This window comes from Barbus barbus, assembly GCF_936440315.1.
Source record: "Barbus barbus genome assembly, chromosome: 29".
Taxonomy (NCBI): domain Eukaryota; kingdom Metazoa; phylum Chordata; class Actinopteri; order Cypriniformes; family Cyprinidae; genus Barbus; species Barbus barbus.
Window position 1 is genome coordinate 29,910,387 of NC_136757.1, and position 15,036 is coordinate 29,925,422.

Below are 15,036 nucleotides of genomic sequence, written 5' to 3' on the forward strand. Positions count from 1 at the left end.
AATTACTGTCATGTCAGCAGATTTCTTCAGATCCTGTCACAGTGATTGGACCTGCAAACTTTGCCAGCCAACAAAAACGTTGTATAAGTAATTCCCAAACTTTTGTCATGGTACTTTGAGATTCTTTTTTTTTTAAGTCATCCTGAGATTTAAGTTAATATTTAAATAATTGAGCAAAGCATTTGCATGTTCACTATTCTCTGACATTGGTTAATAGTCATGTGACATGCAGAAAAAACAAAATAATTCATATTTTTAGTAGTTTATATTATACATTTTTGTGATTTTAATAATTATTAGCTTTTAAATCAATTCAAAACCCCTTAAATTGTGTTTGAACAAGTACATTAATTGATAAATATCCACTTTTTCATGTATTTTATTTGCTTATGACGTACTGAGAAGTTAACTAAAGTAGTCATGAAATGTGCTTGGTTCTCGAAAACCCATTCCCTTGAATTTCTTTTAAATCAGTAGATATGTTATTGTTGCTTTGGAAGCTGGAAGCTTTTTTTTGTCAAACCACTTGATGAAGTGATTTCTTAAAGTCCCTCTGAGATTTTAAATTCATATTTTAAAGATGTATCAAATCATTTGCATGTTCTAGGTTCTCTGATGTTGGTTAATGGTCATATGACATGCAGAAAAACTAATATTTTGTCTTTTTAGTGAGCGTTTAAATCAACTTAGAAACCCTCAAATTGTGTGTTGGAGCAGGTGACGTAAATTAATTGACAAATGTCTATTTTTCCTTTATTTTATGCACTTATTATCTGGAGAAATAAAGGTGTTAGTAGTCATTAAATGTAGACATGATCTGTAGACCTGTTATTGTAGCCGGTCTGAAACCGTTTTCATGGTAAGTGCACACTTCAAACACACTGCTCGGAGAATGCTGGTCTTTTCTTGCCACATTCTCACTCATTGCCAACAATGTCAAGCTGTTTGAGACTTTAGCAGTGGAAGTTTCATCATAGTTTGCATCGTTCATAAATCCAAATATGAACATCTGCAAAGGTATTGTGAAAACTCAAATTTTGTTTATATGATGTCTTCTTTTTTTTCTTTCCTAAAAGCTACAAATATGTTAGCTCTATGTCTGAGCAGAGCCTGAGATGAACTAGGCATCAAGAGCCAGATTGTTATGAATGTGTTTTGATTGGTTGATTGATTAATCACATGATCACGATCAGCTGTGCTTGAGCTTTTAAAGAGACAGCAACCAGCTGCTTCTAAGAGATTTGCATCTTCCTTTCTCAGTGGTTCTTTATTTTTAGTCTTCCTCTCAGAAAAAAAGGTTATTAATTTTCTGTGTTCGTCATCAATTGACTTTTCTATTAGTTGAAGCCTCTGTTAGGCTCTACAGGAGTTTAGTGTTCTCACAACAGCTTTCTTTGGAGAAACCAGTTTCTTTTAAAGGATTTCTGTTCCTTAATTTTCTCTTATTTTAGCCTTCCTGAATGAAGAAAGTGCTGACTGTAACAGTTTTTCTTTTACCTCAAAAAGGTTAAAGCCTCAGACTATCGACAAATCTGCTATTTGCTTGCTCTTAAATTTTACAACAACGATAAAGCCTGTGAAATATCAGTCGTCTTAAATCAACTGCTTTTCCTAAAGTGAAAAACTGTTTTATTTTATTATTGTTTTTTTTAAACACCCACCCTCTCATTAAACTACCAACACCGAACAATTACATACGCTTCAATACGGGGCTTCACTAAAAATCAAGAAGGTAGACTCCACTTATGCAAAGTATTCGACTTCTGAGGTCAAATTTCCTCATTTGAAGTCACATTTATCATGTATGGGACTTTCATAATTGACTTTGTTATTTCCCTAAGCCCCCCCCCCCCCCCCCCCCCACACACCCAATAGTGTTGTAAAAATTCAAGTATTTCTTTTGTACAGAACAAGTTTAATCTGAAATGAGGTTATTTTGTTTACTCTGAACTCAATACTACTCTACGCTAGTTATTTTTAAGCCTTTTTATTTTTTAAACAGTGAAGTCTCATATTTATGTAATATCTACAGTAATTCAGTTAACATACACGGAAATCATTTGTACACATTCCAATTCATGAAAAAAAATAACCTTATGAAAACAAGTCAGTATTGAGCCTGTCTGAATGTATTATAAAATGTAAGGCAAAAGTCATGTTTTTGGACATGAAAGCATCTTTTGTTTTGGCATAAATTATTAATTTAACTAAACTGCCAATAACGTAAGCCACTGGGAGACTGTAGATGGCTGTAATTCATTCTATTGCATAAATAGAAAGCCAAATAATGTAAAGATTTGTAATACAAAGTATTTTTCCAAAATTAAGTTTTATTAGTATTTAGTAGGCCGTCTCATTCTAGTGTTTAATGCAGAGGACTCTAGTCTACAAGCCTCTGAAGAACTGAGATTGAGAACATTTGAGACGCACCCTGAGAGATGTTGTGGCTCTAGTGTGCACTAACCTTTGACCCGAGGCTGTTGTGTGTATGTGTTCTCAAGCGGCCAAGACCACAAGTATTGGGACGCAAATATGTTCAAGTTCCTGATTTAACAGCTCTTGACCGCAGCACTATCAGTCCATCTAATAGTCACCATGACCCAGTGTAGTTAATGAAACAACAATGACAAATATTTTGAGGCATTTTCAACATTTTATTTGAAAAAACACATACAAAAAGGGTCATATACAAGACAAGAAATTAAAAAAGAAAGAAAATTTGGGTTAAGCTATGCAACTTTTTGCATCATCATTAGTAATAAATACAGTACAAAATCCACCAAAAGTGAATCTAAGATTTCTTTTTTTTAACGCAATATACACTTATCTAGTTATCATACATTATAATCACCAAGCTATTGCTTAAATATTGTCAATACATATTTTTCTACTTGAGCTATAAAATATTCATGTCAGAAAACATTGCGCAGTAACAGCACACAGCAGTGTCTTATACAAAGAGCCACTTCCCTTTCACTGGCAGGTTATTCAACTATTTTTTTTCTTTTTTCTTTTTATGTCAGCAGCAGAAAAACATCAGAAATATTTATGGTAAAATATTTTAACATATGTATCCATTCTCATACGCATATTAAAACCTGAGAAAGACATGCATTACAGAGCTTGTGCTTTAGGATCTACGGTTCAGTCTGTTAGCGAAACATGACACTACTATTGCTTATGTCCAAAATCTGCTGGAGAGATGGATCAAATCAAGAGACTTTAAGGCTACACAGGCTAGAAACACAAATCAGAAAATATAAAGCCATTGTTCTTTTTTGTCTATCTCGGTGCAACGATTTCTAAGTGTGTAGAAAATAACAGGAGTGTTTCGTATGGCAGGAAAAACGTTTATTTCGCCGGAAATAAGAGTCATCTGCCGTATCGGTAGGGTTTTCTACCGTAAAACACGACACTGTATTGGCAGATTGATATTTAGGGGATGGAAGCTAAATAACCTGACAATATATGACGAACATACGGCAGCTACGCAAGAATGTAACAAAACACGACCTGCATTCAGACATTTAAAGCCCCTCTTATGAAGTACCGATACGTAAAGAAAAGCTGCTACTTAATGGGAAAAATAAGCATCACTTTAAATCCTGATTAAAAATACAGCATACAATGGAAGTTAAAGCCAGATGGGCACAAGACAAGCAGCTATAATCAATCACAGTAAGCGCTGAACTCACTCCTCACTTCTGAAACAGATTCACGGCCTGGAATCATCGGCTCGGTTCAGAGCGACGAGACGAGCGGACGATGTTCGCAGGATGCCAGTGCCGAGAGTGCAAAAACAGGAGAGACATGCAAAACAATTCCAGTCCATTGAACAGTTTGCCTACGAGCTCACAGCTGAAATTGCATTAATGGAATGTAACCAAAAAAACTACAGCACCACATACTAGCACATTTCAGCACGCCCTTGGAGGGATTTTAGCTTGTTTTGACACTTATGTCCCTTAAAGTACAACCGCATGCAAAGCACTCCCATGAAAGTATAGCACAATGAGGTATTTATACACACGTTATGCTGACGTAAATAAATAAACCGACCGATTACATTGCGATACTAGTTCAGAACTTAAACACGCACCCATAGTAGGTAAAGTTAGTCATAAATTATGATTGTTAAATACTTAAGGCATTTTGACGCACAATATCATGTGTAAAGTATAAAACGCAGACGGACGATGAGAAAGAAGATCACGCGATACACTGACACGCTACAAAACGGTGACCGAAAACAAGAAAACGCTTCCAACTCCTTGGCCTCCATGCGGCTGAACGCTTGAATTCTGGAAAGGTTTCGAAAGCAAGTTCGTCGAACGTACTACAAACACATCAGAAATGCTACGAAAAAACAGTCACGTACATTTAAAGTGGTCAGTGAGGCAACAACTATCGTTACGCAAAGAAACTGTGCTGTTAAAAAGTCTGTTCCCTTGTTTGTTTTCCATTTCTTCTTCTTTTTTTTGGATGGAGTGCACGTTACGCAAGGAAACTTGAGTGCAAATGCAAAAGCAGGGAAAGAGAAACAATCACAGGACCTCATCAGAAAGTGAGTGCATTTACAAAAATAACCACTAACTACATTAAGACGACAATAAATAACTTGTTTGTTTTTTCCAGCATTGCAGCTACTTATGTCGAGAAGCTGTACCAGCCCCGCACACAGGTTGGCAACAAAAGAAGAAATCAAACGAGGAAGAGTGATCATGAAGTACAGTTTAGAAAAGTTATGTTTGGTTTCTATAAAACAAATGGCTTTACTCCCTTGTCATGTCCTCAGCAAACAGGTTTCATGCACATTATGACTCTACAGATGCTGCTTTACGACCAAGCGAGACCACGAGTCACAGAGCAAATGGAGTTATGCCGTTACTATTCAACGTGTGCTTGTGCTACAGGCATTAAGGTACATATTTCACTCGTAGTGACTTCGGAGACGCATCGAGAACACAGTGTCTTCAGGATTAGTAGAATATCGCGCGGGAAACGTCCTCATGCACGCCGACCTCTTGTCAGAAAAACCCCGGCCTCTCGCTTCAACATGCATTTGGTGGATACGTTTCTAAGAGTCGGAGGCATCACGAGCACAAAATGCGGACTGTCACGGTTCATATCAAGCCTGGCCTTACGGTTACATACAGACGTCAAGCATCACCTCCGATAATTACAGACACGACGACGGAGCTTTTTTAAACACAGGCTCATTGTTCTACTCTTACGCTTCTCTCAGTCTTTGAGTCCCATTGGTTGTTTGTTTTTTTTCATAAATGATTCATTCACGTTTAAAGTTCATGACCAACCACGTGTAATGTGTCGGACTTTGTGGTGTTCATGCTGTAATGCGTGACCTACTGAACACTGAGAACATTTGGTTGGTCTTCATTTGAGATCATTCAGAGCGGCATTCGCCGTCCTAAACACACACACATACAGAGCACTTTGACTGAAACCATCTTCATCATCGACAGACTCGTTCTTCTCCATGTGCTGGACTCCTTCTTCTTCCCTGTTCTACATCGTCAGTTGGCTCAGAAGGCAAAGGTCAGAGGTGAGAGGTGATGGAGATGACACACATTTGGCAAAGTACCCACGAGGGGACGAAGATAGACAATAGGACTTTTTTTAGCTAGTGCTACACGAGACATCAGCTATCGGGGGACAACTGCGTCTCAATGTCTACCCTGCAGATGGGACACTTCTTATTGGTTGCCAGCCACTGGTCAACACAAGCCTGATGGAAGAGGTGCATGCAGGGTAATCTCCTAGGGAAAGAACAACAAGGAATTTGTTGAAAGATAACTAAACCGTTTACATCATTGAATGAGTTATGAGTAGAGCGTCTAACTACCTGACGTCCTCTCCGTCTTCAAGCATCGAGAGGCATATTGTGCATTTCTCATCCGTGTCAAGCTCCTCTTCATCCATGCCAATCTTCAGCTCTAGAAGTCTTCTCTACAAATCACACGATCAGTTATTAGTCTTTTAGCACATGCTTCTTAATCCAGAAGAAACGTGCACTTCATAAATTACAGGTTCAACCAGGAGCCAAGAGTAAAACAGTCACATGTGACCCTGGACCACAAAACCACTCATAAGGGTCAACTGAGATGTATACATCATCTGAAAGCTGAATAAATAATCTCTCCATTGATGTATGGTTTGTTATGATCGGACAATATTTGTCTGAGATACAACTATTAGAAAATCTGGAATCTGAGGGAGCAAAAAAATCTAAATATTGAGAAAATCTTCTTTAAAGTTGTTCAAATGAAGTTCTTAGCAATGCATATTACTAATCAAAAATGAAGTTTTGATATATTTACTGTAGGAAATTTACTAAATATCTTCATGGAACATGATCTTAATATCCTAATGATTTTTGTCATAAAAGAGAAATGTATAATTTTGATCCATACAATGTATTGTTGTCTATTTCTACAAATATACCTGTGTTACTGATGACTGCTTTTGTGCTGCAGGGACACACATATAAAAACATTAATAAAAGGTCTGGTAATTCTCCAGCAGATTTCATCTTATAAACCCACATCATATGCATCTTAAAATGGTGTAGGTTTGTTCAAAGTGTTGATTGTTGGTGAATTGCATGGAGGCTCAATTTGACCCCAATACCATTGATGCAACCAACATTTCTACAGCCTTTCCAAAACACAACTGTGTGTCGAATCATTGCATGCAAACTCATGACCAATGAGAAAATTCATGCTATCATTGAGAAAAACTTACAAAATATCAAGAAGTAGTTTACCCCAACACAACAGCAGGATAAGGAATATAATTATGCAAGGATGTAACCAAATGTTGACCCACAACAGTCTTGACAGATAACGTGGGTGGAAGATTTTTTAAAGTGGTTTTACCTTTTTATACTTGTGAGGAAAGGTAAACCTCTCAATGGTGGTCTGCACAGCCCCTCTGTTCACATTGCCCAGTCTGTCCTCCAACTGCAGGAGCTCCTGGAATCAAAACCACATAGAAACACGTCACATTACACGAGAGAGAATGATTAACTGAAGCAGAAGATGTGTGATAAAGAACACCAAGTGTGACGGTACCTCGTAACTCTCCCGCACAGCAGACGCATGGCGAGATGGACTGAGGCTTTGGAGAGCCAGCAGATGTAACTGAGGATATGGATAGTTTCTGATCTCATGGACAACCTGTGAAGGACAGCATTAATCAACATCAATGAAGCAGAAGAGAAAAAGTGCTTAAACAGTGGGACTAGCAACACCAAGGTCATTGATTTGATTCCCAGGGAATGCATGAACTGGTCAGTTACTTTAGATAAAGCATCCGTCACGTGCACACATGAAAACATGATTGATTGCTGCAGTTACTTTTAAAAGTAATGCATTACAATATTGTGTTACTCCCTAAAAGAGTAACTAATTATGTTACTTAGTTATTTTATGGAAAGGTAATGCATTACGTTACTTTTGAGTTACCTTTTCAATCTGGGCAGGGCTTGCTAGTTTGTTTTTAATATAAAAAAGCAAAAACACAATTTTTATATTTTATTACAGAAAACAAGACAATATCTTAAGTCATGTTACTTGTACAGTAAATACATCTTGATTCAAGAATGTTTAGATATTTATACTAGAAAACAAGGCAAAAATACTAAGTAAGAGAATCGTTTTTTGCAGTGATTACGTGACTCGCGTTACTTGTAATGCATTACCCCCAGCACTGGATTGCAGTGGGTACAGAAGGCTCAGACTGACCACTTGTGCTGAGGTGGTGTTCCTGGGGAAGTGGTGCAGTCGTGGAGAGGTCAGGTAATGCTGATAATGTTGAGTGAGGGGAGAGACGTGGTACTGCGGCAGGCCTGGATCCAGACTCAGATCCCTGAATGCAAACACAGGAACGATGTCAGTTGATCAAAGCCAAACAGAGTACTAGTTTATCAAGTCACTGAATACAGACGTACCAGTCTGTTCCTTCGGCAAGATAGCGGGGCTGCTGCGGCACCGGCGGCGGTGGGGGAATGTGAATGGATGTTGGGTATTCATATGGCGGCCGCAGCGTCTGCGGATGGGGAAGGGTTCGGTCTGGAGCATGTCTGCTGAGAGAAATCACAACCAAACTATTAGAGCCAGAGCCAGCTGGATGAATGCTTGAATCGATTATAATAATATACCACAAAAACATGTTGATATGAAAATAACAACTGATGAATTCTTCTCAATAAAACATGGAAGATGCATTAAGGCAGGACACTACAGATGAATAGGGTTCAAAATTAAACTAATAGATATCACCATACTTCCCAGTTGATTGATTACATTAAGAATTTCAAATGTTTTTATTTTATTTTTATTTTTTTATTATTTATTTTTTAAATTTTCTGAAATTTTATGTTTAAATGGGCACTCATTTGCACACATTTCCAGAACAGAAATCTGAACATTGGATAAGGCCAGGTTAAAGAGTCTTGTTTGATTTTGACACATTAGAGTTAAAGGGCCAGATTTACTAAACAGGGCAAATTAGCGCGAGAGCGCCGATGGGCGTGGAAATTTCTGCGGATGATTTACTGACAACGCGCATATTAAAGAACAATAAGATGCAATATCTTTGAAGTGAAGTGACATGTGGCCAAGCATCGTAACTCTGCTCAGAAGGTGATCTACTTATGATGCTTTTTTGGGGGTGTTAAATAATGGCGCAAATACCAGTAATTTTTACCAGCGCAAACGTTAGTAAATTGCGTTGCATGATTCATTTTAGTACTCTCCTCTCATAAATTTTGCATCTAAAAGGGAAACTCCTACAAATGCATATTCAGTAAGGTCAGGTGCACCTTTTCAGCGCTAAATCTTCACTGCGCGTCTTTAGTAACTCCTGACAGTACTATTTTAATGCCAAAAGACGGTTTGCGCTGGTGCAAGCAAGTAAATCTGGCCCAAAGGCTTTTCCAGGGTGGATTTTGGATTTTCACTCCATAATTCAGAAAAAAATACTGTCAAAAGAGAGGAAAAACATGCATTTTCACAAAGCTTTTAGGAATGAAAGATAACCTGGTGAATGATATTTGATCAAACCCCTCTGTAAAACCTTTAGAATATAGACCAAAATAAAACTAAAATTTGGTGTAAGTGCTGCTGAAGAGGAGAAAAACTCACACTTAAGTGTCTTTTGGATGCATTCTTTCCACTAGTCTGAAGCAATACATTAAGAAAAGCCAAATAACCCAAATTCTCAAAAAAACTATGAAAAAAACAATTAACTATGGTATTAAAGGGTTAGTTCACCCCAAAATTAAAAATCTGTCATTAATTATTCACCCTCCTGTCTTTACAAACCCGTAAGACTTCAGAACACAAATTAAGATATTTTTGATGAAATCTGAGAGCTCTCTGATCCTCTCTCATAGACAGCAAGGATACTACCACGATCAAGGCTCAGAAACATAGCAAGGACATCGTTAAAACAGTCCATGTGACATCACTCAACTTCAATTTTGCGAAGCTACGAGAATACTTTTTGTGCGCAAAGAAAACAAAAATAACGACTTTATTCAACTATTCTTCTCCCCCGAGTTACTGTCTTCCACCATTTTGGAGAGTATCACGACACATACACACGCTTTACCCTAAGCATAAACAACGCTGATTACGTCAATTACGCTCTTGGGTACTCTTCAAAATGCCGGAAGATGTAACTCGGGAGAGAAGAATTGTTAATTAAATTGTTATTTTTGTTTTCTTTGCGCACAAAAAGTATTCTTGCAGCTTCGCAAAATTGAAGTTGAGTGATGTCACATGGACTGTTTTACCGATGTCCTTACTACGTTTCTGGACCTGGGAACATTACAGTTGTGTTGCTGTCTATGGGAGGTTCAGAGAGCTCTCGGATTTCATAAAAAATATCTTAATTTGTGTTCAGAAGATGAACGAAGGTCTTACGGGTTTGGAACGACATGAGGGTGAGGAATTAATGACAGAATTTTCATTTCGTGAACGAACCCTTTAAGACTGGATGGGCAGGCGAACTTGTGAAGTATGGTTGATTATGAGTTGAAAACGCTGTCATACCTGGGCTGTGGAAGTATCCTCCTGTGCTGGGCCTCCAGGATCTGCTGCTGGATGAGGTATTGCTGGTGTAAAGCCTGAGGTAGGAAGGGCAGGGCCGGGATGTCCTGGAACGGTGGTGCTGGTATGTGGTTGAGGGATGGATGTAATGCCGCTGCTGGCTGGTGCGCAGGGCCGAGGTGATGGCTCATTCCCGTCTGAGATTGTCCTGGATGGGGCATTGGGAAATCAACAGGGATCTGGGCCTGGGGGCCTACGTGGAAATGCCGGCAAGAGGTAGCATGACTGTGCTGATGCCTGTTAAAATGAGATCCTGCAACAACAATGACATCAGAGCGAATTATGAATGGGATTAAGCCGCTGCTGGACGCTGACCTTCCCCCTCTCCTGAAGAAATCAATCATCAGCGGTGGGGTGTGATGGGAAATGAAGAGTGAAGATGAGCGGATTGTGTTTGAACAGCGGGTTTGCGTTAATCTTTTGGTTTGGGATGCTATTATTCACACAGTTAGTGTTTAACTTACTATATACCATAGACAGTATGAACAGGTAACTGAAGTCAGTGCCCTTCACTAATTCATGTAAATATCAAGACTTGCAGCTAGTTCGACCTCTCACATTTTGTGGTTCAATTTTGGCCAATTTAGTTTATTTTTCCTTCAATCCAAGCACTTTGTCACTCTACAGTACAATACCTCTATTTTTTTTTCATCTTAAATAGTCATATTTCCAATTGCATGATACACAAGTCTAGTTTACATGGCATATACTTCAACTAGTTATGAGTCATGTGGCCAGTTGCATAAACACTTGTCTTAACTAGTCTTACCAACTAGCTGTTAGCCAAGCCTGTTTTACATTTTGGGTTCAAATTAGACAAGTCTACCTTTTTAAATAACTGATCAAAGCGATTACAAATAAATCCCACACCATACTTGCAAACGTATCAAAAATAGATTTATTCACAATGTTTCGGTCCTATGACCTTCATCAGGCATAAGTAACTGATCTTAAAAAGTACAACCAATCTTGGGAGAAACGTTTGATGGCTATCTTGTAAAACTAGTCTAAAAAGTTTTCCAACAGGTCACTGAACTTTTCAGGTATCACTTTCATTGTAGAAATGTTGCTCTTTTGGAAACCAAACTGTGGTTTCCAACTAGTTCCCAAGCCAATAATTGCAAACCTAAAGATAAAGATTACATTGGTAATGTTACAAAGCAATAAAACAAATATAGAGCACTAACCGTAGGCCAAGGATTGGTAGAACATCCTGATGGATAACATGATCTGATCTATCAATGACTTTTCTTAAGTATTAACTTTTCCTGACTGACTTGAGATTGAGTTGTCCAATGAAATTGGCTGTTTAACTGTTTTTGGGGGAAATAATCATGCATATATCAACCATATTCTACAGCTGTGTGAACAGAAGTGTCTCTTCACCTCGGCCCACCAGATGTGAATGGCCTAGTTATTTAGTGACTACCAAAAGTAGACTGCGAGATGGAGATCCTGGACAGCTGAAGGAATCCACAGCTGCTTTAGGTTCTCAGCCAAATGTCTAAGCGAGCAGTAAACGTCTCACAGTGCTCTGGATTTAGACCGAAGCTGCTGTATTTCAATGTGAGCTGTTAGCCTGTCATGCATTATCAATGACGGGATTTGGGTTTTCTAATGACAGAACTTTGGATATGTGTGTGGGAACTATTTTCCAAAGCAATATCCATGTGCTGGCAAAACAAAATCTCAAAGCTAATGACATCTCAATGGACATGAAGTAGGACATCTTCCTGAATCAACATCCTCTGTTGGTTCTGGAACAACAGTTATAGTCCAGATCTCATCCATTGCCCACTCCTGAAGTGACAGAGTTAGGAATGAGTCTGAAATCTGTTTGGTTGATAGGAATGTTGTTCTAGGACTGACTCTTTACCCTTAGGAACATGTGATTACTGTGATTTATCCAAGTGGAGTGATTAACCCTTCAACTCTAAACATTGAATTTGGTGCATAGACGCAAAATAACATCAGAAGCAGCAGAAATCACAGGAACCCAAGGCTTTTGTTGGTGCAGGGGCAAGACATGCAGTTAGCATGCTTTATTATGAGCTGACATGTGAACATTAATTTATAGAGCAACTATTGCATTCAATAAAATGTCCTGGCATGACTGTAACTCCTGTTGCAAAAGGCAAACTTCACATGAAATAGGCTGCATAGAAGTTAAATGTCCTTCATTCAGAACTACTACTGATACTGATGTTTCACAGAATTAATAATGAAAGACAGGTGAATGTTTGAAATATGGATTGAGACTGAGTTTGTGGTGTTGTGATGGAGTTATCTGCTGGCTACTTACAAGACAGCAAATGAATGAGGAAATGAATCAATGCACCACTTTATGGGTTTGAGAACACTTGAGTATTCATTTATGAGAAAGAAAACTATATCATAGTAAAAATGGGAAAAACTGAGACACAGAAAAGCAGAATTACCCATCTCTCCACTCTACTTTCTGCTGGCAGATACACACAGACTTCAGAATGAAGGAATCGAAAACACATAAGCCTAAATCACCAGACGAAATCATGTGTAATGTGTCATCGTCACACAGAGAAATGGGACGTGCCCATGGCTCGTTGTGTTAGTGAGAAAAGATTCAATCACAGAGATCAAATGTGTGGATTCCTGGACACACCACAGAGACGTTTACATTGCATCCGGATCATTTACCGCGAGGAGACTTAAAGGTGCAGACTGTAATTGGAAATGGATCTAGTTGGATCTCATTGTGGACATCTACGGTTATCGTGAACGCACACTGCACCTTCAAGTGCCTCAGTGATGAGCGTAAATGACCACAGATCAACTCATTGAGGTTTCATGATGAAAAAAGCGAGGAAATCAGTCTATCGGTCACAGCAGAGGGAGGAGGTGGGGGGAGACAATAAATGGAAATCAGCAAGAAGCACACTGGAGGTTAGGAAAAATACTATATTCTTTATTGAAAAATATTAGTATATGTGGATTTGTGTCATAAGTCCATGCAACAAATAAAACAACATTGACCAATAGCAAGGCCCACCATGCTCAGTACAGGGTTAACAGAACAAAAGCAACATCCAATGAGCAGATGCATCGGCTACAGCACGTTACAGTACAGCAGGGTACATCTTTACTACAGAAAGATTACATTGGAGTCTATTCAATGTAGAATCAAAATAAAATGAATAATAATGTGATTCATGCACTGAAGTCTATTACCAGAACAAAAGGTAGAGAAACCACAACCAAACAATAGACATTTGCATTGCTCTAATAGAGGATTTCAGTAGCAGTGCAGGAAATCAACATCCCTGCCAAATGGATGACATTTTGGACACAATTTGGACATCGGATTCCATGCAATTGGAGCCAATCATTAGTTAGTTGGCGTGTTACTACTTTTGGTGTTTTTGTCTGTTGTTTTTTTGCTTTTCCTCAAAACATGATTGTGAATGATCGTGTAAAATCAGAAGGGCGATGAATGAAGCACACGTTATGCAGGTGACAGCTAAAGGTTTGTGGGATCATCCAAGCACAAAATGCATCCATTTTACAGGAATTTACATACATGTTGACTACCAAAGCTGGATGGGACATACATGAGTCTCTTCTAGAGCTACTGATGTGGGTTAAACTACAGCACTTGACATACAGACAGTAGTTTATGCACTAAATGTGTTAGCTCTGGTTTTAGTGTGTGTTTGTTCTCAGGAAGGGAGCAGATCTGAGATGTTTGTCGTCTTCTGATGGAAATAGGAAATGAGGAGGGATCAGAACACAGATGATCATTAAAACACAATGATCTGATAATGCAGAATGTAGATTCAGCCTCCATAGACTATGAGACAGGAGATAAGAACAGAAATAAAGCACATGAAATCAAACTATGAGACAGAAGATCAGAAACAGAAATCAAAAAAGCTTTATGAAATCAGTGATGGAGGTAAAGTTAGCACTAGTTTCGTGTGTTTCCTCATTAGATAATCAGCACGCTGCTGGAAATGATTAAGATTGTGTTCCAGAACGATAATTGCTCACAAATAATCGACACATTGATGAACTGCAGACACTTTAATTCTGAGGCTGACACAAACCTAGCCAAAACACTGGTTTCATTCATAAATTTAATACAAATGAGTATTACAAGACTCTAGTTAATAACTGAACTGGTGTTTTGTTTGTTGTCCGTTAAGCTCAGGCCTGAATTAGCATCTTTAGCTTTCTGAGGTAAGAACCAAACCTCACAAATAAACCTCAACAAATACATACAGCGCTCAAATACACGATAAAACGAATCGACAATCTGTCAGATAAACCGAATATCCTTCACATAAACCAACTGATTGCTTTTAAAAGCATTTTAAAGTGAAATCTGACGCGGAAAGCGTCCCTCGGCTAGCTAACAGATTACCTCAGATCCGAATCAAACCTCTGACTCGCTAAAAAAAACAATTAAGAATACCAAATCACCTGTTTTTTATTGAGTATGTCCGCAGTGAGGACCTATAGCAGCATATAGATCAGTCGTGGGGTTTAATAATCATGCATTAAACAAGCAAAGGCCCTTAGATGTGATCTGATCGTGAAATAATGTGTTATAAATACCTCTATTTCTCACTGAGCCAAAGACAGGAAGAACCAAATATCCGACATGAACTAACACCATCCTTCAGATCTTCTGTTTGATGAATACAGACTGTAAACGGATGAATAAATAATGTACATTCAGCGGGATCATATGCAGTCAGTCACCGCGAGGACAAAGAACAGCGGCGGCGGCGTTCGATTCGCCAACAAATCGCTCGGTTGAATCGGCTCTTCTTAGCGATTCGAACGAACCGAATCGCGAAGCATGTACCTGTGAGGAAGGATCGCGAATCGCGTCCTTAACAAGTTCGATTCGAACGATCCGTCT

At 38.6% G+C, this 15,036-nt stretch overlaps 1 protein-coding gene across 2 annotated transcripts; it reads right to left on the reverse strand.

Moving 5' to 3' along the window:
• Positions 1-2,636: 2,636 nt before the first annotated feature.
• On the reverse strand, positions 2,637-14,916 carry LOC306849385 (E3 ubiquitin-protein ligase ARK2C-like). Of its 2 annotated transcripts, none has more exons than XM_079384348.1 (8): positions 14,727-14,916; positions 10,077-10,386; positions 7,970-8,104; positions 7,764-7,887; positions 7,092-7,196; positions 6,897-6,992; positions 5,864-5,967; positions 2,637-5,777 (listed from the first exon to the last, which is right to left on the reverse strand). In XM_079384348.1, exons 1-8 carry the CDS (start codon positions 14,785-14,787, stop codon positions 5,660-5,662), a joined length of 1,053 nt encoding a protein of 350 aa, XP_079240474.1. In that variant the 5' UTR covers positions 14,788-14,916; the 3' UTR covers positions 2,637-5,659. The 2 variants fall into 2 exon arrangements, with proteins under 2 accessions (XP_079240474.1, XP_079240475.1); XM_079384349.1 differs by having other exon boundaries at positions 7,970-8,101; positions 14,727-14,900.
• Between the last annotated feature and the right edge of the window lie 120 nt (positions 14,917-15,036).

What these genes read in the sequence shown, in the direction of transcription:
- LOC306849385 (XM_079384348.1), bottom strand. Translation starts at nt 14,787, where the DNA reads ATGGTGTTAGTTCATGTCGGATATTTGGTTCTTCCTGTCTTTGGCTCA. An exon ending in CTTGCCGAAGGAACAGACTG is followed by an intron (nt 7,888 to 7,969) that starts GTACGTCTGTAT and finishes GTTTGCATTCAG; the next exon opens with GGATCTGAGTCTGGATCCAG. An exon ending in TTCCTCACAAGTATAAAAAG is followed by an intron (nt 5,968 to 6,896) that starts GTAAAACCACTT and finishes TGTGATTTGTAG; the next exon opens with AGAAGACTTCTAGAGCTGAA.